At 34.4% G+C, this 25894-nt stretch overlaps 2 protein-coding genes across 6 annotated transcripts in view; one reads left to right on the top strand and one right to left on the bottom strand.

Annotated features, from left to right (window-relative positions):
• LOC143203484 (uncharacterized) overlaps nucleotides 1–24430 on the bottom strand; it is a 27033-nt gene extending 2603 nt beyond the window's left edge. The window contains exons 1-13 of the mRNA XM_076415659.1: nucleotides 24272–24430; nucleotides 24133–24205; nucleotides 23785–24002; nucleotides 23398–23696; nucleotides 21569–21901; nucleotides 16056–16212; nucleotides 12362–12492; nucleotides 9313–9470; nucleotides 9080–9251; nucleotides 5059–5244; nucleotides 4904–5003; nucleotides 3392–3563; nucleotides 1700–1803 (exon numbers count right to left, since the gene is read on the bottom strand). Of these exons, the coding sequence (XP_076271774.1) occupies nucleotides 1700–1803; nucleotides 3392–3563; nucleotides 4904–5003; nucleotides 5059–5244; nucleotides 9080–9251; nucleotides 9313–9470; nucleotides 12362–12492; nucleotides 16056–16212; nucleotides 21569–21901; nucleotides 23398–23696; nucleotides 23785–24002; nucleotides 24133–24205; nucleotides 24272–24415 (2247 nt within the window). The 5' untranslated portion in view covers nucleotides 24416–24430. The remainder of the gene's footprint in view (nucleotides 1–1699; nucleotides 1804–3391; nucleotides 3564–4903; nucleotides 5004–5058; nucleotides 5245–9079; nucleotides 9252–9312; nucleotides 9471–12361; nucleotides 12493–16055; nucleotides 16213–21568; nucleotides 21902–23397; nucleotides 23697–23784; nucleotides 24003–24132; nucleotides 24206–24271) is intronic.
• Nucleotides 24359–25894, top strand: LOC143203524 (enoyl-CoA hydratase domain-containing protein 3, mitochondrial). Of its 5 annotated transcripts, none has more exons than XM_076415718.1 (6): nucleotides 24359–24436; nucleotides 24611–24673; nucleotides 24728–24828; nucleotides 25059–25191; nucleotides 25242–25426; nucleotides 25480–25894. In XM_076415718.1, exons 2-6 carry the CDS (start codon nucleotides 24650–24652, stop codon nucleotides 25856–25858), a joined length of 822 nt encoding a protein of 273 aa, XP_076271833.1. In that variant the 5' UTR covers nucleotides 24359–24436; nucleotides 24611–24649; the 3' UTR covers nucleotides 25859–25894. The 5 variants fall into 5 exon arrangements, with proteins under 5 accessions (XP_076271833.1, XP_076271841.1, XP_076271851.1 ...); XM_076415726.1 differs by having other exon boundaries at nucleotides 24399–24436; nucleotides 24715–24828; XM_076415736.1 differs by having other exon boundaries at nucleotides 24399–24436; nucleotides 24715–24831.

The following is a 25894-nucleotide window of genomic DNA, read 5'->3' as shown; positions in this document are numbered from 1 at the left end:
GTTTCTAACGTGATGTCGTAAATTAACCTATTTTTTTAGGCTTATTTAGCAATTAGCAAAAACGCTGCCTAACCCTACGAGTTAGATCAAATTAATGTACTACAGTATTGTACACCATAAAAAGGTCTACAAAAAAGTCCGCGATGGTATATGTTTATCTTTTAGGGATAACCCACATTAACCATTTTTATTGTTTACTTTTTACGTGAGAAAATGGCTTATTTACGAAGCTATTTTAAGCAATACGGCATTAATCCTTATCGAATTAAGTACCTTAAATACAGTGTGCAATTAATATAGATCAATATGGTTCCTTACAGCATGTAAATTAAACAAATATTTTCGGAGATATTACAAATTTAAAATTTGCGTTTAAAAATGTGTAATGTAATAAAAATTGTATGAATTTAGATATTCCAAAGATAGCAGGAAATCTTCATAGTAAGTATAGGGGAAGAGGAATTGTTTTACTCCAAATTTAATGCGTGCAGGCCAAGGGCAGTAATGAATGAACCAAAAATACTGGATCGATTTTAATCATGTTTTCATTGAGTGACATAGGCATATATATTTTATGCCCGTGCAAAGTCGGAGCGGGCCGCTATGTTTTTATATACAACGTTCATATTTTTTCTGTAGTGTATTTAATTTAGTATCAGCATTGCACCCGTGCGAAGCCGGGGCGGGTCGCTAGTAGATTATATAATGTCGTATAAGGTGGAGCAAAAATCCCGCTACCATTTTGATTGCGCGCCATCTTGGTTATGTGACGTTTAGCTCAGTTTCGCGTTAACCATTGTGTTGTGTAAACGTCCAAATTTTATTATGGATAAATATACATCAGAAGAACGAGCAGAAATAGTGACAATAGGTGAAGTTAATTATTGCCACTCAGCGGAAATTGCGTCTAAAATATCCTAATCGTCCAGTACCTCACAAAACCACCATTTATCGTGTACATGAGAATTTTTGACAGTACGGTACGACAGCAGACAGGCTTCGTACTAGAAGCCAACGGACGTCTCGTAACACTGAAAACGTGTCTCTGGTGTGCGATAGTGTTAGTGCAATAGTGTCTAAAGAAAAATCAATTCGGAGATGTGGTTCCCAGTTACACATTTCTGCACGCAGTTTAAGGCGAATTTTGAAAATTCATTTGAAAATATTCCAGTACAAAATTCAATTAGTCCAAAAATTGCTACCGAGAGATCATGATCAACGAGTGGAGTACAGTAATGCAATCCTAAAGCTATCTGGTGAAATTGAAGATTTTTCGTCTAAAATGATAATGAGCGATGAAACCCATTTTCTTCTCAGTGGACATGTCAATAAACACAACAGTCGGTTTTCAGTAAAAGTCAATATTCGTCACGAAATCGAAGTAATTCAGCCTCAGATGTTGAAGGATGTCATGAAAATTGCCTTAAAAAGAGCCGAAAGTTGCATAACGAATCTCGGTCATCATTTAGCGGATATAATTTTTTAATCATAACGAAAAAAATGTAAAAACCAAATAAACTTTTATGAAAACCAAACTTACTTATCTTTTCTTTGATTAAACTTATAGGCAATTAAAATTGTAGCGGAACACTTTTGCCACTTTGTAAATATATATATATATATATATATATATATATATATATATATATATATATATATATATATATATATATATATATATATATATACTTATACTTACCAATTCTCTAAATAATCCAGGAGTTGACCAATGGATATTGAGCAATTCCTCTCTGTCCTTCAATACAACATCATAGATTCTTCGGACCGTCGCATCATCTGCCACTAAAAAAAATGAAGTAGTCTTGTGTTTGCAGAAGCTAGGAATACGTTTATACACTCAACTATTTGTGAATAGCTGATGAAATGAAAGGATGGAAAAGTAATGAGTTGTTCATTAAAAACTGTTCAAACATGGTCTAACCATTCATTCGACTCTACTAGCAACAACTAATGAAACAGGAAAGATAACAATCAATAGATTGTCTTCTGTCACAATATGTTGTATTTCAACTCAACAATGTTATACCACTCACATATTCAATGTCTTAACAAAACTTGAGAGACTGGCTAGGAAGTTTTAATGAATCCATCGCAGAGTTTGCACATTGCTCCTGCTGGCCATCATGTGGTCGAGTCTCTGTAAATATCCCCCAATGGCGAAAATAATATAAATAGCTTAAAAAGAGAATCTTGTGAAAATCACTTGGTTCAAATTGTCAGCTAAAAATCTCAAAACAACACATTGATTAGTGTTTGAAATGAACATTCATAAATTTGCTTTTTACAGTCCTTCAAACTCGGTTATGTTAGACGAGCCTTCAATCAAACCCATATGGAACATCATATAATGCTGATGTAAATCTCATATAGTATTAAACTTTTGATATATTATAGAATATATACCAGGGTTGCTATTGATATTTCTGGCCTAATAATGATAAAAATATTTGGTAATTGGAATTTAGTGTATTATGCGCTTTTTCAAGCGTTGAAACCATTGCTTAGATATGCCTCTTCATTTTCAGATGAAAACTACTTGAAGCAATATCACTGTAAGGCCTTTGGGTTAGCAGGACCTGATGCTCTAAATAACTTCTTAATGTGAATAAGACAAGGTTAAAGTCGATTTTGGAAGAGGCTTAAATAGAAATTCTAATAATAATAATAATAATTATTATTATTATTATTACTAGTCGTTTCGGACTAACCTACAATTTGTCTTTATGATAACTTAAATATAGATATATAACTAAGAGAACCAATAAGTGTGTATTCACATTCCTCATAAACCATAGGGCATTGAGTAACGCGCTGACTTTTTGGATTGGAACACTTGGTGTAATACAAGTTGTCGCGGAGACGTACCTGTACCACACCTGTGCCCCGTAGAAGCAAACTGGACGGACTAGCATTTTTTACAGGGTCGCTTTCTGGGACATTGGGTAACCTACCCACGGAAGCCTGCCCTTCCACTGGTCCACGTTATTTTCGTGGCTAGTACTTTCATTGTAGTTTTTTTTTATCATTTATTTCAACAAGAATTCGTTAATTCTAATTGGGATTTGCTTTTTGGTAAGTATTTTGGTATTTTAGTGAGATCACATTATTATTTTTTGGGAGCTTCTTTAGTTTTTTTGTGGAGTTCCCCAGCACTGCAGCGCTTGTGGACCAACCGCAACTGTATGACAATGTGAATAAAGTTTATCTCTCGTTTCAAATCCCAAAGTGGCATTTATGTTGAGAATTGTTAGAACCGTCGAATTTAACAGTTAAGTTAGGTTGTTTACATTTATACTTCGCATACTCACCAACAAATACCACTGAACAAAATGCATTCAAGTATCTAATATTTTCGACCACGAAAACTTACTGCTTTCCTTATAGCTACTGTGCTGAAGATAAAAGTCCGACGTCATTGTGGATAACAAAGAAAGTTGTTTCGAATTTTCAAGATCCCCGGAAACCCGATCGTCCTCCTTGTCTTTATTCGAGTTTTTGTTCAGCGTAAACGTAACGGTTTTGGAATCATCGGAGTAACTTTTCTGGAAACACAAACAAAGGATTTTCAGTTCTTCGAATACTCAACGATAAAGACTCCGAAAAAATATCGATATTTTTTCAAAAAAAAACAGTTAACACACAGTTAAGTACAGTAATGCAATCCTAAGACTGTCTGGTGAAATTGAAGATTTTTCGTTTAAATTGATAATGAGCGATGTAGCTCATTTTCTTCTAAGTGGCCACGTTAATAAGCAGAACAGTCGGTTTTGAGGAACACAGAATCCTCAATTAATTCATGAAACATCGTGCATCCACTAAAAACAACTGTATGGTGTGGTATTCATGCTGGAAACATCATCCGTCCCTATTTTTTTGAAAATGACCAAGGTGTTGCGGTTACTGTTATTGATGAACGGAACCAAGATATGATTCGAAATTTTCGTGTGCCTGAAATAGACGAGCAAGGACTAGAGGACATGCGGTTTCAGTAAGATGGGGTCACAGCACACACAGCTCGTTCAACATTTCAATTATTGAATGACGTTTTTTCACGAAGACTAATTTCGCGAAGTGGCGATTTAGCCAGATCTCCGGCTTTAACAACACTAGACTTTTTCTTATGGGGTTTTTTAAAAATCTTAAAAAAGTTTATGTGAATAAGACCCAAACGATTTAACATCTTAAAGACAATATTCGACCAAGACCAAATACATTTTTTATGAAACCCAAACTTACTTATCTTTTTTTGAGCAAAGCAAAGCAACCTTATTTCATGTTTTAATGAGAAATCTGGTATTACTTCGTATATCCATTTGATTTTGATCCAGTCATCGTGTTGTTGGTTACCTAGCAAGAAGCATTGGTAATTAATCATAGACCTTTGTTTTATCTACGTTGGATCACTAGTTCGTTTGATGTTTTAGTGCAACCCCAAATTTACCCCGTAAGCCCAAATGGAGAGTATCTTCCGACTAACCAATACAGTTGCTTGGCTTTGACTTTAATCTGCTCTGTTTTTTTTCTAACATGATGTTTCCAATTTAACCTACCACCGAAATGTATATTTCGTCAAGTGATACAATTAAGTTTTTATCATATATCGTTTAGTTGACTGCTACTTGTACTTTTTCTACAGTCTTAGGTAGAGATATATCTTTTGTTATGATATTGATTATCATAATTATGATTTTGTCATAAAAATGTAATATATAACATACTTTTAAAATTAATTTTTTGGCACTTTTCCAGTACTTTATGTTGTTGTTAAATTAAAAATATCGGCATTTATTTGGATCAATGTTTCAATTTTTTGTTTTCTGATACTCTTTTTTCACCGATATATATCACTCCGTGGCCGACATCCCCACTTAAATATACTTACGGCGTATATCAGCCCATCGTTTGCATCGGATTCGTAACCGTTCTCCGACTCGGTGTCCCAGAGGCTCTGATGGCTGGAGTGATCGCTGATCCCCAAGGACCTGAAAACCAGCGAGATAAGCGAACATCGTGACGTCATTCGACGGCGACACTGACTCGGTATCGTTCGACTTGATATCCTCGATGAATCCGGGATAGGAATTTAGGCACACGCAGCACAAGATTTCGCTCAGGATGCGCTCCACTTCTTTCTCGATGAAGACGGTCCGGTCTTGGGCGAATCGCTTAGCGCATTCCTCGGCGATGATCGGTGACGGGGTTACCTTCAACACGGCCGAATCTCTAAATAATATTGATTGATTTTTAAATTAATACGCTTAGTGGTTCAATAATCAGACCAGTGGACAATAAGCATTTCTTATAAATTATATTATATTAATGACATGTAGAACATCATTTATTTAAGTGTAAAAATGATGGCATAATCTGGAAAATCACCAAATGAAATAAAAGCCTATAGACCTATATCAGGTACACAGAATAATATACCAGGTGTACCGGAAAGTCACTACCACTTTTTTCGAAAAAAATCTACATAACCCATTCTGAACGTTTTTCAATTAATGCATGGTTCAAATTGATCAATTGTTGTTGATAGCAATCACTATTAATGGTTTCATCAGGTTTCAACAGTTCGTAATACACCACAAACACACAGTCCCATCAAATACACAGCATTGTCTTGCGACCAAAACGATTTGACCTTGGTGTCGATCGGTCGGCTTTGTTTGCGATTACCATGATTTTTTCCGCTTAAGGTATTCAAAATAAATCCACTTTTCACTATCCGCCACTGTTCGATACAAAAATGATTTCTAATCATACCTTTGCGCTTCATTCAATTGGTGTGCATCACGTTAGACAGAAAGCAAAACACATTAGAACCAAAATAAAACAACTATGCTGGTTAGTCGGAAGATACTCTCAACTTGATCTAAAATCAAAGAGGTTGATCTATAATACAATTATAAAACGAATTTGGACCTATGGGGTGCAAATATGGGGTTGCACTAAAAATTCAAATCAACTAGTCATACAATGCTGTCAAAACAAGGTTCTTCGATTGATTACCAATGCCTATCGCTATGTAACCAACGAAGAACTGCACGATAACCTGGAAATCAAATGGATTTGCGAAGTTATCCAAGATTTCACCTTGAAACACGAAAAAAGATTACTAAATCATACTAACGTGAAAGCAATACAACTGCTGGACAACGCGCATCCTGCGCGTCAGGAAATTGAAGCGAACAAAACCATACGAACTTATATAAAGTGTATACTTTAATGTAAACTATAGCTATAAGTTAATAATTAATAAAGAATTATAATTTTATAATTGTGGAATACATACTGATGTATTTTCTCCAATTCGTCTTGCTTGCTAATTAATCCACGTACATAGGAAAAGTAGTAATAAATTAATTGTAAATTAAGATTGTGCTAAGCGTATCTAATAAAGATGTTATAAAAAAATTCAATTGATGTGGCCCTTATCTTTTGAATTTTTCCCATTGCTCGTAATCGGTCGCAAATCATTTATTGGGCCACATTTAACGCTTCTGCTAATTGTTTATGACTTTCAGTGGTTTTTTTCTTTTAATTAAATAAGAAAATTAATGCAGATTTGCACGTTTTCAGGCACGAGACTTTTCAAAGAGGTATATATAGAGGTACATAGTTCTATCAAAAACCATCTACATTTGTATGAAATATAAATAATGGTAACGTATTAAACGGCCAGTTCCGAGAAATTGTCTCCAATATTTAAATAAGTCAAATCGGTCCAGCTGTTCTCGAGTTTTAGCCGGCCGGCTTGGTGGCGCAGTGATGAAGGCAACAGGACGGTCCTCCTAATGTTGCGATAGTCGCGGATTCGTATACCGATAGGGCATGGTCGCAAATTTATGTTTATGATCGTTTAATATTTGTGATTGTCCTTAGGCAAGAGTGCAAAATCCGACAACCAGGCTCAACGTAATCTCCATCAATTATTCCAGCGCCCTCTAACATTTCAATACCACTTTTCTAGAAGGATTTATCTTTTGCCTTAAAATAGGTCTCAGTTTCAGCGATAACCTGTAAATTTCAACAAAATTTTTTACCGGTGAGTATTTTTTGAGGTCTGCGAACAGCCAGTAGAACCAAATCTGGCGAATACGGTGGATGTAGGAGCATTTCGAAGTTCAATTCATGTAGTTTTGCCATTGACTTGTGACTCAGTGACTTTTATCATATGCGGTCGTTTTTCTGCAATTTCGGCTTTCAAACGCTCCAATAATGTTATATAATATTTACTGTTGATGGTATTTTTCTTCTCAAGATAGTCTATGAATATTACACCACGCACATCCAAAAATACCGAGGTCGTAACCTTTCCAGCTGGTTGTTGTGCTTTCGGACGCTGTGGACGGGATTTACCTGTCCACTCAGATGAGGATCGTTTTGATACCGGAGTGAAGTGATGGATCCATGTTTCATCCATTGTCACATATTGACAAAAAAATTCCAGTTTATTACGTTTAAACATGGCCAAACAGTGCTCAGAATCATGAACACGTTCTTGTTTTTAGTCAATAGTGAGTAAACGTGGCACCCACTTTTTTAAGTTCGCTTCATTTGGACGTCCACTGCGTTCTGCGTCATCGGTGTCTCGACGATCACGTTTAAAGTCAGGAAAACAATATTTTATTGTTGTGTTGCCACCTCACCGTGGGTGCTAACTTCAGGTATGTGCAACGCCTCGAGTAGATCTGTGGGCTGCTGATAATTGCGGGAAAATTCGAAACATCTGACGGTCGCTACAGTACTCCCCCACCAGAATTTTACCGACAATGATTATACAGATTACATATACGAATACAAATATACAAATACCTACAAACGTACCCTCTGTCAGTACCACTTCCACAGCGCTACCGTACTTCCTTCACCTTAACCTAATATCCTGTCCATTCTCCCATCGACCACATGTATCAATCGTAAGTTAGAATAAACAACTTTGATTCAATCAGTGTTTTTAGTTCCCGTGCAAATTCCTTCCAAAGATAGTAGTGAGTGTTCTGATAAATTATCGCAGCGGCAGCCACACATTTCAACCGACCGACCGACCCGACGAACATTCCTACAATTGGTGACCCCGACGTGATCAAAGTGCCTAACAGGTAAATCGACTCAACATAAGCCACTCGACAGGTGCTTGACACGTGCATGGAAGGATAGCACGAGGAACAGAACTCATCAACAACACGTGGTCGACGACATCCCACGAGACTAGCCTGATGGACGAAAACCACAGAAGCCTATCATGTATACCAGCAACACATGAGCACCCTCGCATCACGAAACGGGACACGTAACACATTTACAGGTACCCTCAAACAAAGCTAAACGCCTCAAGACGAACGACGTCCTGCTACAGCTTCGATGGCAGCTGATCCCGTAAAACTCCTCGCTCAGGTTGGGATCCCCATCTCATCAGCAGTCCCCGGGCGTTTGTTTGCGTGATTGCGGGTGCATTCCGGAACTTGCACCACATATAGGTACGTTCCACGGCTGTTCCACTAGGAGGGGAGTTATGTGGCGACCGCCACGACCCTTTAGGCCACCACCAATTCACCATCAACAACTACAAAGGTTGGCAACGCCGGTGGATTGGTACCATGCAGTTCTGGAGTATATAAGGCCATCACGACGACGTCTCGCTCTCTTTTCTTATCACCGTCCCCCTGTAACAGTACCACTTGTTGCCACCTCACCGTGGGTGCTAACTTCAGGTATGTGCAACGCCTCGAGTAGATCTGTGGGCTGCTGATAATTGCGGGAAAATTCGAAACATCTGACGGTCGCTACAGTTGTTTCTGATGGAGTCCTTATAACAATTTTCAAGCCACTGCTTCGCTTGACTACCGTTCAAGTTCATGTTTTTCCGTCAAGAAACAGTGTAAAATTAAAACATAAAATTGTTTTTGATCCATTGTTTTGAAAATAACAAAAGCAGTGTTACAAGACTGCATGAAAACTAGCGCCATTTATATATTAGGCTCGCGACCTTTCCGCCCATTAATAAAAACTGAAGGTACTTTTTGAAAATGATTATAAGAAATAGAATACTCACACTGCCGTTATAGCATACAACTTCGTTAAATTATCCAATAACTTCGTAGTAGTACTCGGTATAGTCAACACCAGTTTCGTATTCAAGAAATTGTTCTTCAGTGCCAGCCCCATAATCAGATTCGTGTAAAATACAAGAGTGCGATTCTCAGCTTTCCTAAACTCTGCATGCGCTGGAATAACAGCACACCACATTAACAAACCTCCAATAGTCCTGTACAAGAATGTACTTACTGTATCCGTAAGAGTCACCGAAGCTTGCCTCGTGTAACAGAAACTGGCCCTCCTTTATCATTCGCGAAAAAGTTGTGTTGTCAACGTAGTAAAAGTAGTCGCCCTCAACTTCATGTTCATGTCTAGGACGCGTGGTATATGGAATAGCTATATCCACACTAAAAACGAATAGTGTTGCGACGTCATTATATTTTATTTTGTATTTAAGAAAATTGTTTAATTTTAAGTTATGAATATTACAATGTTTTTTCTTTTGTGTAGTTTGTATAGCTTTTACATTTTACAACTGTTTTTTGTAATATTTGTGACATGGGAAAAGAATTATGACTTGAGACAATATAAAATATCGCATTGTATCCAATGTCTGGTCAAGCTAGGGCAAGATGAGAAAGGCACCAAGCAGTGGTGGCTTCTAATAAAAGTTTAAAGTTGTAGCGACCTTGAGGCATGTCGAATTTTACATCGTGGAATAACGGTCAACAAAATATCCAGAAATATAATCCCAGATGATGAACATGGGTGGGGTGCCAGCAGCGCACTTGTACACGATGAAGGATACTTTCATTCATTCAGTGACTGACCAGAGTTTAGTTTAGACGTGCCACCATTGACTGCCCAAGCCTCGACTTCAGGTAAGTACAGCGCCTCTTCCTTTTACCGCTTTTTATATATCGCCAAATAACGGTCACACCATGTAAACACCACTGTTTCATTTCGTTTTACCTTTATAAACCGAGCCATACAAACATACCCTAAAAGGTGTTCTGCCACTTTTACCAAAAAAACTTATTTTTTTATAAATTAAATCCATCCTAGGATGTTTTCTGTTCGTAAATTTGGTAATCACTTTGTCATTAAAATTGTCTATTTCGGAGATAAACTGTTTTTCAATAGTTAGCATGGAAAGAGCTGTTAAACGATCTTTGGGCATTGATTTCTTTTGGCCTCTAATGTTGTCATGGGAGTTGTTACCACGATTTCTAATAATTGTCTAGTCTCCTTCATCGTTTCTCCTAGATTGTTTGCTATTACACATTTTAAAAAAGGTAGTGCACCATACAATGTTCTGCAATAATTTTGTAACCGTTCTTTATCAGGTGTGGAATAAAAGGAATAAACAGAAGTGAGTTTATCCTCAGGACATTTACCGCAACAATCACCAAAGTGTTCCGAAAAGAAAAGTGCTGCAACTACTAGATGCTCTTTAAAATGAAATCAATCTTTTGCTCAATTTATTATAACATCACACACCTCTAAAGTAGAAATTCGGTGATAAAACACGATGTATAGAGAATGAGAATAACATAATATGCCAAAGAATTAAAAGAACGAAAGAGTTACAGAACCAAGCCTAGAAACAGTAAAATTTCAAGAGTACAGAATTAGCAAAAGAACAGTCAGAACAGAATAAATCAGAACAGGCAAGTGTCGAAAGTAAATACAGAAACGTATAATTAAGACAACAATAATCGAAGTACAAAAACAGAATAGTTAATTGTAAAGAATAGTAGAATTCTTATATGTCGTGTGTATAACAGGCGAATTTAAAAGTCCCCGGCCTGACACATAGATGGCGCTACTAGTATTAAATCAATATTTTTTTAGTTAGCCCTAACCCTCAAAAGATGCGTGTATAAATTTGACAGATATCGGATCATTAGTTTGAGAATTATAGCATTTTGAGTAAAGCAACTTTTGTTATTGTGAGAAAAATGGATAAAAAGGAATTTCGCGTGTTGATAAAATATTGCTATATTGATAAACAAAATATTGCTTTTTGAAGGGAAAAAATAGTTGAAACAAAAATTTGGCTTGATGCTGAGTTTTCGGACACTGCCCCAGGAAAATCAACCATCAAGGATTGGTATGTTAAGGTGAAATGAGTACCGAAGACGGTGAACGCAGTGGACGCCCAAAAGAGGTTGTTACCGATGAAAACATTAAAAAAATGATTTTGAATGACCGTAAATTGAAACTGAATGAAACAGTAGACACTCTAAAGATATCAACTGAACGTGTACATTATATCATTCATGAATATTTGGGTATGAGAAAACTCTGTGCAAAGTTGGCGCCGCGCGAGCTCACTTTTGACCAAAAACAACGACGAGTTGATAATTCGGAGAAGTGTTTGAAAATGATCAAGCGTAATAAACCCGAGTTTTTGTGTCGATATGTGACTATGGATGAAACATGGCTCCATCATTTCACTCCGAAGTCCAATCGACAGTCATCCGAGTGGACTGCACACGATGAACCCGCTCCAAAATGTGGGAAAACGCAACAGTCGTCTGGCAGACCTTGAAAAGAGAAGGACCATCAACAGCGACTATTATATAGCGTAAGATCGTTTGAAAGACGAAATCGCCGAAAAACGGCCGCACTTGTCCATTCCATGAATCCGAATTCCGCACAATTCATGAATTGGGCTTCGAATTGCTTCCTCATCCACCGTATTCTCCAGATCTGGCCCCCAGTGACTATTTCCTGTTCTCAGATCTCAAAAGAATGCTCGCTGGGAAGAAATTTTCGTCGAATGAAGAGGTGATCGCCGAATCTGAGGCCTATTTTGAAGCAAAGGACAAATCGTACTACAAAAATGGTATCGAAAAGTTGGAGGGTCGCTATAGTCAGTGTGTCACCCTTGAAGGGAATTATGTTGAATAAAAAAAATAATTTTTTCAACAAAATGTATTTTACTATGGTAGGCCGGCGATTTTTCAATTGACCTGTTCAGACAATCCGACCAATCATCAGATGGGTTCGATGACAATCAATATTAGCTAAACCCGATATACGTTTCAGTATATTATTTTCATCCAATTCATAATTCTTTTCACCATTCACCATTACGTATCAATATTACATCTTTAATTTTCTATATATTTTTATATTATTCATTTAAATAAACAAACTAGTCCTTAAGCATTAATTTACGCAAAGAAGAGAGAAAATAAATTGTATTTTATTTACAACATTGCTTCCTCTCCTCAACAAATCAACAAATAGAATGAAGTTTTTAACGAAATTAGAAAAATTACGACCGTACTCTGGACATATTTGCTTCAGCTTCTTGGCTAGAAACGAACGTTTGGATCCCTCTACCCCCACCAGCACGATGACGTTCAAAGGCTCAAAATCATACGGCTGCAACCAGTTCCACAGAATTGGTTTGTTCATCTAAAAATATTTCATGTTTATTATATATAAACCACGGAGAGAATAGTGATTTAACTTTATAGACAATTTTGGAGAAATGTTTCGCGACGTCCAATATCCAGATGTCACTACTTTGAACTTATTACCTGTTTCAAACCAAAGCATTTGATTGGTTTGTTGTTTTTTTTTGGGCGCCAATTTCTGTGTGCGTTACGTATGGATAAATGTGTTTAGTATTTTTGTACGGTTTAGTGATTAAATCATTAGTCATTGGTATAAAATTGGAACATTTGTCGATGACTCGGTTATCATGGCAAAATATGTATCTCTGTCTAAGGCTGTAGAAGAAGTTGAAGTAGCGGTCAACAAGATCTACAAATGAACTAAAGACTGTAAAATACAGCTTAATAGCTCCCGATCTGTCCATGTTAATTTTGCGTTGCAGCAATACCTAATTATATCACTTGAGGGATACCCGATTCCTCAAGCATAATCAGCTAAATACCTCGGTACACATCTCGATTAAATTGGAAATATTATGTTAGACAAAGAGCAGAGTAGATTAGCGTCAAAGTCAAGCAACTGTATTGGTTAGCCCGACGATACTCTCAACTTGATCTTAGATCAAAGAGATTGGTTTATCAGTCAATCAAAAACCAATTTGGACCTATGGGGTGCAAATTTGAGGTTACACTAAAACATTAAATCAACTAGTAATTCAACACACCTAAAACAAAGTTCATCTACTAATTACCAATACTTTTCCCTACATAAGCAGCATAAGAGCACCTCGAAATCAAATGGATATACGAAGTAATCCAAGATTTCGCCTTAAAACATGAAATAAGGTTGCTAACTCATAGCAACGCGAAAGCAATACAGCTACTGGACAACAGGCAGGAAATCAGAAAATTGAATCGAATAAAATCACACGATCTTGTTTGGTGTATAAGTTTATTCTTAACTTTAGCTTAAGTAGATTAGTTTTATTTTAATTTGGGAAATACATATTGATGCATTAATCCCGTACTCGCCTTACTTGTGTCTTAATGCATGTATAACAGAACAGTAGAATACATTAATTTGTAAATTAAGATTGTACTAAGCATATCGAATGTAACATGTAATTAATAAAAAATATATTATAATTAGCGTTGAGAACTATCGACTGAAAACAGTCGAAACAGTCGATAGTCGCAAAATAGTCGAAACAATCGATAGTCAAACAAAAAGAGACTGAAAATAGTAATTACTTTTTTCAGTCAAATGGACAGTTCGACTGTCAGAGGAAGATGTGCGAATCCTTTCCTATACAAAGTGAGAGTGAGGAAAGGACGGAGATAATTGCCTGGGCAGTTAATTTTATATGCGGATATATTTTCCAACGGTAGTATAAGCGAGATGAAGATGTATAAATTCCTTCACGAACTAACTTTAAAAAAGAAAAGGAAAAAAATAATTACTGAATACTATTATAAAAGTAATACATAACGACCAAGGGCACGCAAAAAAATAGACAGCAGAGGCATTCATCTTTCGACGTTTAAGCATCTTACATTCAATCAACAATAATCCATTCAATAATCAAACATTCATATATTTTCATTAGTTAATTAGATGTATAATAAATAATGTTATTAATAAAGTATTAAAGTAAAAGACCTGACGTGACGTATTCCCGTCGACCACATGTATCAATTATAAGTTAAAATAAACTATAAAAAAAATAAAGTTTCATTCAACCAGTGTTTTTAGTTCTCGTGCAAATTCCTTCCAAAAATAGTAGTGAGTGTTCGGGCAAATAATCGCATCGATAGGACATTCCGACCAGACGAACATTCCTACAATATAATCTGAATGAAATGATATAAATCCTTTATTTATTATTGAATGGAAATATTTTGTAACAAAAATCGAGGAGAGTAATGGAAATATTACTTATTATTGTCATAAAAACAGTCAAAATATTTTACTATTTATCATTCCCAATTGTAATCTTTTTACCCTATTATATTAACAATCTTGAAAAATATCGTACCAAAATGTTATAATATTAATATACAATATATTGTAATTTACAAGCAAACTATCAAAAAAATCATAAAACTACATATATTACATATAAATCTATTTAAGCATAAACTGGGTACAATTTTCTCAAGACTGAGCCAGAACGTTAAGAATCAGTCGAATGAAACTAGTAGAACCAAAAATACTAACTAAAAGTACGACTGAAACTGTCTATAGTAAATAGTAACAAAATCAGTCGGACCGAAAATAGCCAGTGAAAACAGTCAACTGAAACAATCACCGAACCAAAAATAGCGATTGAAAAAGTCGATAGTAAAAAGTTCCTAAAACTAATTATAATATTAATCGGTAGTATAATATAACATAAGTATAATGCATCCTCTATCTAGGAAGTGTTATGTACCAAGATTCACAGAGAGTAAAGAAACAACAACAAAGCAGGATCATTTTCCTTTGAAGAAGTACCCGGCTGTCATAAATGTATTACCGTTACCGCGTATTTTGATGTTGTAAGTTATAATAGAACTTATCGATACAAGAAGGTACATGTCTCAACAAGAATATTTGAAAAATCATTTAAAGCGTTCATCATACGTTTTTTTTTTCATTTTTTCCATCTCATTCGCCTTTAGGAAATTATGAAAATGATGAACACGAGGGCGATTTGGATAATTTACTTCTTTATTAACGAGGCATTACCAAAAGATGAGAGATTTCAACTTGACTCAGAGAGACTGAGTCCTTCAGTTCCAGATATTTTTATACGAACAAGCAAAATTTTACGTTGTGCCGAAGTAAGAATTTCAAGTTATTTGATAAAACCTAAAAAGGTATTAAATTATGAATAACTCAACAGACCGAGAAGTTGAGGCTAACTTTATAGAGGCAAAGAAATCTATCATGCTCCAGACTTCAACAAAGTTGCTTTATTACACTGTTATTAGGTCTTTGAGCTATCTCTTTTGTTTTATCCTTGATATTGCCACTTCGATAACATAACATTTAATTTTTGATGATATCGTAGAAGAAAGTCATTTTTTAAATTTTAGTTGCACAGTACATAATGATTTTCCAAATATAATATTAAAAATAACAAGGTGCAAAATGTACTTTTGGTTTAAACAAGTAAATAGATGTTTTAACTGGGAAGCACTCCACTTTCAGTCTAAGAAAACAAAAAGATAAAAATCTAACAAATTCTATTGATGAAATTGATGGCACAAAAATATGAAAAAGGGTAAAGACGGAGCTGAAACTTTAGAATATTATTTGCTATGCATCAAAGTTTTTTCTAGTACATGATTTTATACATACGCATATATGTATATAAGTAACTTTATCAAAGAACCGATCAAATTCCTTCAGAGCATAATGTTTTCCTTAATATGGAGATTTAAACTGACCAATTAAATTACTTGTATTATAATTTATTGAATTAATGAATATATGATTATAACCCCAACTAGATATTGGACGTAGCGAAACTTTTCTCTAGAGATCCCTATTGAGTTTTCTCTCTAAAATATAAACTCAACGTTTTTCAATTATTTTACCTGTTCAAGAATAAGTAGCTTCAGTCTCTTATAGGACGCCTTCCTATAGACATCTGAGAGCATGTTACTCAATTTTTCGTTCCAGAATTCAGTGTTGATCTTTTCCCCATCGAGTTGCAACAATTTCTCAATATAAGTTACGCAGAGTTCCATATATCTATTAAAATATTTCGTGTAGCTAGTAAAAAAGTAAATTTGTTTTGCCACCAATGCTGAGGTTGACTATACTCGTTGGCGTATGCCTCGGAGATGTGAGCTTAACAAACATAGAACATGAATTAATTGAAGAAATGAAGTCTAAAGAAAGTCAAAAGTCACCAATAATAATAACGGGTCATCAATAAGCCACCAAGCAAGACATTTTGAAGAAACTACCACTCCTAAATAACCTAGTCAACCACGATCTATAAGAAAATCAAATCAAATTAAAATAGATTTTCAATCTTTAAATTATATGCAACAATCTTAATTGTAAACCTTCCAATGAAACAGCTAATGCACATCATAGATGTCGTGAAATATATTACCAATTGCAATTTGTAAATAGTTAAAATTCGTTTTAAATCCAGGGTGGATTTTTCCTTCTCATATTAAACTAGTTAAAAAGAGATAGAATGCTTTTGAATACGCCAGAACATGTAACCAGAATCAACCTATAAAATTTCATTGAGATTAGTACTAATAAGCCATATTGCCAGATGTTGGAAAAACTCTTTAAGACATGATAATAATTAGAATTCATAAACCAGCAAACGTTTTGAACCAAAATTATAACATGAAAACATTGCGACGTGATGATCAACTGAAACAGTCACCGATAAAAAGTAGTAAAATCAGTCGAACCAAAACTAACGACTGAAACAGTTGATAGTAAAAAGTTCCCAAAACTAATTATAATATTAATCGGTAATATAACATAACATAAATATAATGCATCCTCTATCTAGGAAGTGTTATGTACCAAGATTCACAGAGAGTAAAGAAACAGCAACAAAGCAGGATCATTTTCCTTTGAAGAAGTCATAAATGTATTATCGTTACCGCGTATTTTGATGTTATAAGTTATATTAGAACTTATCGATACAAGAAAGTACATGTCTCAACAAGAATATTTGAAAAATCATTTAAAGCGTTCATCATACGATTTTTTTTTCATTTTTTCCATCTCATTCGCCTTTAGGAAATTATGAAAATGATGAACACGAGGGCGATTTGGATAATTTACTTCTTTATTAACGAGATGAGAGATTTCAACTTGAGTCCTTCAGTACCAGATATTCCTACACGAACAAGCAAAATTTTACGTTGTGCCGAAGTAAGAATTTCAAGTTATTTGATAAAACCTAAAAAGGTATTAAATTATGAATAACTCAACAGACCGAGAAGTTGAGGCTAACTATATAGAGGCAAAGCAATATATCATGCTCCAGACTTCAACAAAGTTGCTTTATTACACTGTTATTAGGTCTTTGAGTTATCTCTTTTGTTTTATCCTTGATATTGCCACTTCGATAACATAACATTTAATTTTTGATAATATCGTAGAAGAAAGAAAATTTTTAAATTTTAGTTGCACAGTACATAACGATTTTCCAAATATAATATTAAAAATAACAAGGTGCCAGATGTTGGCAAAACTCTTTAAAACATGATAATAATTAGAATTCATAAACCAGCAAACGTTTTAAACCAAAATTATAATATGGAAACATTGCGACGTGATGATATTTTATTGGACGGGTTATATGTACCAATTAAAAAAAGAGAATGGCAAATTCTAAATAAATATAATACCTAAATGCTAAATAACAAAGTACAGGGGCCCGTCCAATGTACTGTAAGGCAATGCACGTCATAGATGACGTCAAATATACTGCCAAATGCAGGTTGTGAAGATGGAAAATTTTTTATAAACTTGGAGCAGATTTTTCCTTCTGATTTTATCCTAGTTAAAAAGATATAGAATGATGTCGGATGCATTGGAACTTGTAATGGAATATATAAAAAAATAAAATAAAATAATTAATTTTTATTTTTCTATAAAATTTTATTTTGGTTGGTATTGATGTATCATATTGCAAAATGTCTGCAAAATTCTTCAAAACTTTAGAGATAATGATTAAAGTTTATAAAGCGGCAAACGATGTAAATCAAAAGTCAAATTTCATGTGACAACATGTGCTGACGTCATACATTTTGATGACGTGTATTGGCTATTTTCTTGGACGAGCCACAATATATGATTGTCCCTAGCGCTCTTAAATAATATGAATAATATTTCAATTTACTTCGATTATGTATGACGTTTTTGCTGTTTGACAGTTCATATTTCGATGGGAAAAGAATTTAGTTAACGATCTTGCTTCTATTTTTTATTTAAGCTGTTTCTAATTAAAAAGCTCTTTATCACAATGCCATGACAATTATTAATATTTTGGGAAAATTATTAGAATTGATCAAGTTTTCACAATTATACATAATATATTAATAAATAAGTAAAACATTACTAGATATATATTATCGAAATGCACATGCGCATAATGAACGAACCCTAACCCTTCTAAACTTAACTTAGTAATCCTAACCTTTAAATTATATGTGTCAAAATTTCATCACATCTGACGTTTAGTTTAAAAATTACCGTTGTTTTCCTGAAAGAACAAAAGGTGCCATTCATTTATTACATATGTCGATTTTTGTCAGTTTTTAGGAACATTTATTTGTACCTACAAAAGTACTAGTCATTTTTGATAAGGAGTACCTTTAGGTTTAATTTAAAATATAATCTTAATTTTGTGCATTTTACGATCTTACATAAGAACAAGCAATACCCCTCCCCAAGTAAGAAAAAATAAATACCCCACCCCAATGGAAACAGTTTTAGCTCAGATGAAGTTGAATCCTATAATGAAAGCAAATGTTATTGAGGAACGCTAGGCTGAATATATCACACCTTCTAATTTTATTCTAACTAAAAAGAGACACAATGCTATCTGATTAGTTCGAACACGTAAACAAATGAGTCTGTGAAAATTATTCCAAATATTAGTTATAATTACCACAGGTTATAAATCGGCAAACGTTTTGATTATTTTGATAATTTTTTTAAATATATTTTAAAGTCTCCTTTTACCAACTATGGGTTTATCTGGACTGGACCTACAGTTTAACGTGGGCTCCGAACCATGGTCCTCGCCATTAAGCCTACCGACTGGCGAGTGTGACCAACTTTAGAAAAATCACCTTAGAAGACATCCAGTCTTATCCAGCATAGTTACTGGCGTAATTGGAATCATTTTCCTTGTCGGATTTTACACTCTTGCCTAGAACATTCACAAATTTTAAACACTCACAAACATAAATTTACGACCATGCCCCAGCAGGATTCGAACCCGCAGCTATCGCAACAATCAATCAATAGGGAGGTCGTCCTATCGCCTTTACCACTGCGCCACCAAGCCGGCTTAATAAATTTTAAATCACTCCCTAATATAGCATATAACTTTGTTTGACAATGCCAAAAACAATAGATATTCAGGATCACAAAATGGTTGCGGCTTTAATAAGTTATTTCGAAAAGGAACGAGATAATGAAGGCCGCCGAGGTAATTATTGATGATATTAAATAATATAAGTTGTTGAAATTTTATTGAAAATATTTTTTAGCGTTTTGCTACTGCGCTGAATATTAGTATGGGTACTGTGAATAATATCGCTTACAAAATGAAGAACAATACGTTAGATTCAACCAAGAAAACCAGTCTACATACGAAGTGGGTGACGAATCTGACCATCTTGATATTGGCTCTATTCAAGATACAATATAGGAAATGTTTATACGAATATTATACGAACTATTTTATCAATATAAACATAATTTTAAAAGAATATATCAGGTAAAATTTGTAGTCTGGAAAGTATACATAAAAGAGTTAGGAACATGCCGCTTTTTGAGGGATGTACATACACTTTTAGAGGGCATAGGATTTAAATGGTGTAAAGATTTTTTTTTATTACTCTTCGTGAGTCCACAATCTGCCCTATTGGCAATAAGTATTTCTTCTGTTTATATTATATATACATGGCATGTAGAAAATCACTTCATTAAGCAAACTTCTGTATAAAATATTATCTTAATTAATTAGTCTTATTCTAATGCTTATTCTAAACTCTACATATGTCCAGTAATCAGATCAGGTGGTGTTAAACGTTTTAGTCTACGCACTTCACTATCACGTCGCATATTTAGCTGATTAGTGAGTACATTGGGATGCACTGACACTCTTTCGAAGTACTTCACACAAACACGTTGGATTACACTCGTTATAGGTTCTAGAGGAATATCGCGTTGTATCACTTTATTTGAAATATAGTACGGAGCATCAACAATGGCACGCAACACCTTATTTTGGAACCGTTGAATGATGGATATATTAGATTTGCTAGCGGTATCCCATAGTTGAATTCCATATGTCCAAATGGGCTTGAGTATAGACTTAAACAGCAATACCTTGTTATCTAATGATAACTTGGATTTGCGCCCAATGAGCCAATACATTTGATATAATTTTAGTCCCAGTTGCTTCCGTTTAGAAAGTATGTGCTTCTTCCAGGTTAGGCGTCGATCTAATTGCATACCAAGATATTTAACATGCTCTGATTGGGGGAGTTGACGATGATTGATATGAACTGGTGGACATGTTCTTCTACGCAGGGTAAACGTTATATGCGTGGATTTTGATTCATTGGCTTTAATGCGCCATGTCTTCAACCATAATTGTATTTGCTCCAGGTGGGTTTGTAGGTTTATTGATGCTGTGACTGGATCTTCATGGGATGCTAAGATTGCTGTATCGTCTGCATATGTTGCCACAGTAGTTATTTTTGTGGTGGGCAGATCAGGTGTAAAGATAACTCTCGAAAAGGTCTAATGGAACTTCCAAACATTTCCTTAAAAGGAATTCAATTTTCAAAGGCGTACAATAAAACCAAGGAAGATAAATTATTTGAATTTGTGTATCTTGATGAAACTTGGATATTTCAAAATGGTTCATTGGGGCACTTTTGGCAAGACAGTAACAAGAAAAGTGTAAAGACAACAAAATTTGTTTGAAAAAGGTAAAAGTTACAATATCATTTGATTAGGTTTTGTTGATCGTAATATTTATTAATAATTAATTGAAGATATGTTAATCATGTAGGCAATTAGAATGGTTTTATTCCTGGTGCAGATATGTGTTTTGCTCCAAATCCAAGGACGACTACCATGGAGAAATGATACATGTGTTCTTGATTGTAGTTTTAAGTCCTTCGATAATGCATAAACTAAATATGTTTGATAACATTTTTGTTCAATTATTTTATTCATATTAGAATTTTGTTGTATGTCAAAGCCAAACTGAACTAAAACTCAGAGTTGACGAGGCAACATTACGACGTTTTGACGTCACAAATTTCGATGATGCATATACAAATAAATTTTGAATAATAATTATTTTGTGATTTATTCTTACCTTTTCTTCCAAGTAACCGGATTACCAACCATATTCATTTTCGATAGAAATTTTAAATTTCTCAAATAATAAATGTCCAACAGCTGACGGATCTTGTTGTTCGCCACCTCCAAACATTCAAGACTAACAAGGCCCTCCAAGGGTTTAACGGATGTCACCTCGTTATCGTTCAGGTTCAGCGTTCTCAGAAACGGTAGGTTTTCGAATGCCTTCTCCTCAGACCACTTCAGTTGAATTTTGTTGTGTTGCAAATACAAAAATTGTATACGCAGACCGTCCAAGTTCTTAACGACGGTTATGTTATTGAATGATAAGTTTAACGAATTCAAATATCTGAAAAAATCAGTTTTATGGTCGAAATATAGTACCTTTGATGATTATGGCGAATGAGGAACACAAAGCAATATGGTGAATGCGCCATATAACGCGAGATGTATGTCGAAACGAATATCTTTGGTAACAAAAACTGTGATACAAGGCAAGAAAAACTTAAAGACAATTATATTTATAAACATAATATAGTTTAAAATCAATATTTCAATTGGTATCAATTATAAATTGAGTGTTAAAATCAAGTTTTAAAATTTATGGTGAATGCACCAGTACTAGATATGGCAAATTTGACAAGATCTCTCTTTAAAAAATATAACAGGTTAATTGAAAATCCCTGGCTTTACACCTATGTGTAAGAGCCATCTATATGGCTCTACTAGAATTAAATCCATATATTTTTAGTTAAACCTAACCCTCAAAATGTGTGTGTGTATAAATTTGACAGCTGTCGGATTATTAGTTTGTGAATTATAACAATTTGAGTGAAGCAACTTTTGTTATCGTGAAAAAAATGGATGAAAAGGAATTTCGCGTGTAAATATTGCTTTTTGAAAGGAAAAAATACAGTTGAAACAAAAACTTGGCTTGATGCCTAGTTTCCGGATACTGCACCAGGAAAATCAACCATTAAGGATTGGTATGCTAAGCTTAGACGTGGTAAAATGAGTACCGAAGACGGTGAACGCAGTGAACGCCCAAAAGAGGTTGTTACCGATGAAAACATTCAAAAAATCCACAAAATGATTTTGATGATGACCGTAAATTGAAATTGAATGAAATAGCAGATACTCTAAAGATATCAACTGAACGTGTACATCATATCATTCACGAATATTTGGGTATGAGAAGGCTCTGTGCAAAGTGGGTGCCGCGCGAGCTCACTTTTGACCAAAAACAACGACGAGTTGATGATTCGGAGCAGTGTTTGAAGATGATCAACCGTAATAAAGCCGAGTTCTTGCGTCGATATGTGATAATGGATGAAACATGGCTCCATCATTTCACTCCGAAGTCCAGTCGACAGTCATCCGGGTGGATTGCACACGGTGAACCCGCCTCAAAACATGGGAAAACGCTTGAAAAACAGTTGGCTGGCAAGGTTAATAATATTCATTGACTACCTTGAAAAAGGAAGGACCATCAACAGCGACTATTACATGGACAGCGTTATTGGGCCATTTGAAGGTCGAAAATGGCCGAAAAACGGCCGCATTTGAAGAAAAAGAAAGTGCTGCTTCAACAAGACAATGCACGGAATCACAAGTCAGTCAAAACGATGGCAAAAATCAATCCATCCACCGTATTCTCCACATCTGGCCCTCAGCGACTATTTCCTGTTATCAAATCTCAAAAGAATGCTCCTTGTGAAGAAATTTTCGTCGAATGAAGATCGCCGAAACTGAGGCCTATTTTGAAGCAAAGGACACACACAAAAATGGTTTCGAAAAGTTGCAGGGTTGAATAAAAAAAACTAATTTTGCCAAAAAAGTACCTACCTAAGAGAACCAAATCCTTCAATTGCACTGATTTTATTATGTGACAGGTTCAGGTCTGTTATAGACCAAAATTCACTGAGATCTGGTATAGTTTCTATTTTGTTGTGGGACAAATTGACTGTAGTCAAGATAAAAGGCGCCTTGAAATCCAAAACCGTCTCTAAAGAGTTATGTGAAGCATCTAGGTATTTCAAAAATGGTAAGTTCCCTAAAGGCTTTAATGTCGTTAGGAAATTCCCAGCGACATCTACGTACTGAAGGTAATTGTATGATTTCATAATATCAATGTTGGATAGTTTCTGAAAATATCACTTTTCAATTAAATAAACCAATATATGAAAATCAAGTCCTATTATGATATACGTTAAGGTAGATAAAAATATTAACCTTTTTCCTTAATACACATTTTGTATAAGCATAATGTCTAAATTCTGGACAAGCATCAAGCCGTGATAAACCTGAAGTTATAATATTTTTGGTCAGAATATTATAGCCGTCAGTATCCGTATCTTCTCCCTCGATACTGTAATCAAGGTTAGCGCTATGGACAACGTCATCCTCGCTATTCCATTCATGTAAAAAAAATCTGTATGTTCTCCATTGTCCTAATTAAATATTAAATTAAACATCCCTTAAGTAAGAAGTCGTAAAAGAACTATATGTCTATAATTTAAATATATTATTGTATTGTCTTATTCCATAAATACTAAAAAAAATTATGTATACTTTGTTTACCTTCTAAATTACGAAAAGATCTACATAGTTCTTCACACCTATCGTCTAAAGTTGGTTCGAAAACTTGTTCTTCCTATTAAAATAAATTACCAAAAACAACAATACAAATTCAATGTAAATCAGTTATTTCAATAAATACCTCCTCAGAAGAACTTTCAATGTTTTCATGTATATCCTGTACGCTGCCAGTACAAGACGAGGGCATATAATTAATTAGCGATGGAGTATTAGCTTGGATAGCATTTTGAAAAATACCTTCGAATTCTTGAGCAGTAAAATTCATTTTATACTTTAAATATAAAAGGTAAGTTTAAATATTAAGGTGACAGGAGCTTGCTAGTAAAAATATAAATTTAACAAATACCGCCATCTGTACATATACCGCTATTATTAACACAAAGTTACATAGTAGATTTCTTTACCGTTATTATTATCAGCTGATATTAAAAACAACAGATAAAAACAAATTTATTTTTAGTTCCCCAATAATATTAAAGTATATCAGCACGTAACTATAATGCCTTATAAATTGTTTTCAAAGGTAAGATATATTTAAAAATGCTATATTTTTATTTAAAAAAGGCTTTTTATACAGAAATTCCTAACAATCGCTACACAACGGTGTATGTCACAATATACCAAAACGGAACTTTCTAATGGAATAAAAACAATCACCATGTGTGATACGAAAACTAGGTAGTAAGTTTTAGAATCAAAGCCATTTGATCTTGAATTAACACAAGATAATTAAACGGAGAAAAATTACAAAAATATAAAAATGTTATTTTGAAATGTAGTACTATTTTTCTATACAGATGGCTCTAGTGATAATATAATGAACAAAATTTATATACTTGAACAGATACATGATATGCTTTATGATATAATCATCATTATCTGTATATACATATCTATATTTTTTGTAGAAATTCTTTATCAATCAATATGATGGGAGATCTTATTAAAAATATTAAAGATACAAATAATACTGATTTAAGAGTAATAATAATTACTTCAGAAGGACCTGTATTTTCTGCTGGTCATAATTTGAAGGAAATTGTAAGTTGTATTAATAACAATGAAAATAGCATATATTTACTGTATAATAGGCGCAAGATCCGCTGAAACAAAGAACGTGTTTTAATTTGGCTTCTGAGCTTATGTTTTCAATTATCGATTCACCTGTACCTGTTATTGCTAAAGTTGATGGAGTTGCTGCGGCAGCAGGATGTCAGCTTGTAGCTCAATGTGATATTGCTGTTTGTACAGATAGAAGCAAATTTTCAACGCCAGGGTAAATCTGTATTAATTTGTTTTATTGTCATCACTATATTTTTACTTACACAGTGCAAATTTTGGAATATTTTGTTCAACACCTGGCATAGCACTGGCTCGCTGTGTGAATAAAATGGCAACCTTACATATGCTCCTCACAGGTTTACCAGTATCTGCAGAAGAAGCTAAAAATATTGGACTTGTAACCCAAGTATGTAAACCTGAGATGCTTGATGAAAATCTTCAAGTTATTTGCACAGCGATAACAACGAAAAGCCGAGATGTCATAGAGTTGGGAAAAAGGTTTTACTACAAACAAATCCAGTATGATATTAGAAAAGCCTATGAATTAGGTGCTGATAAAATGGTGGATAACTTACAAATTCCCGACTGTCAAGAAGGAATAAAGAGTTTTATCGAAAAAAGGAAACCACAATGGTCTAAAAAATAATACGCTATTGCTAATAAATAGTTTGTTTTGATTCTA

The sequence above is a fragment of the Rhynchophorus ferrugineus genome, unplaced genomic scaffold (assembly GCF_030347505.1).
Source record: "Rhynchophorus ferrugineus isolate W39M unplaced genomic scaffold, kcgeb_rfMv2 rfM1, whole genome shotgun sequence".
In the NCBI taxonomy this organism is placed as follows: Eukaryota; Metazoa; Arthropoda; class Insecta; order Coleoptera; family Curculionidae; genus Rhynchophorus; species Rhynchophorus ferrugineus.
This window is presented reverse-complemented; position numbering and strand designations above follow the sequence as displayed.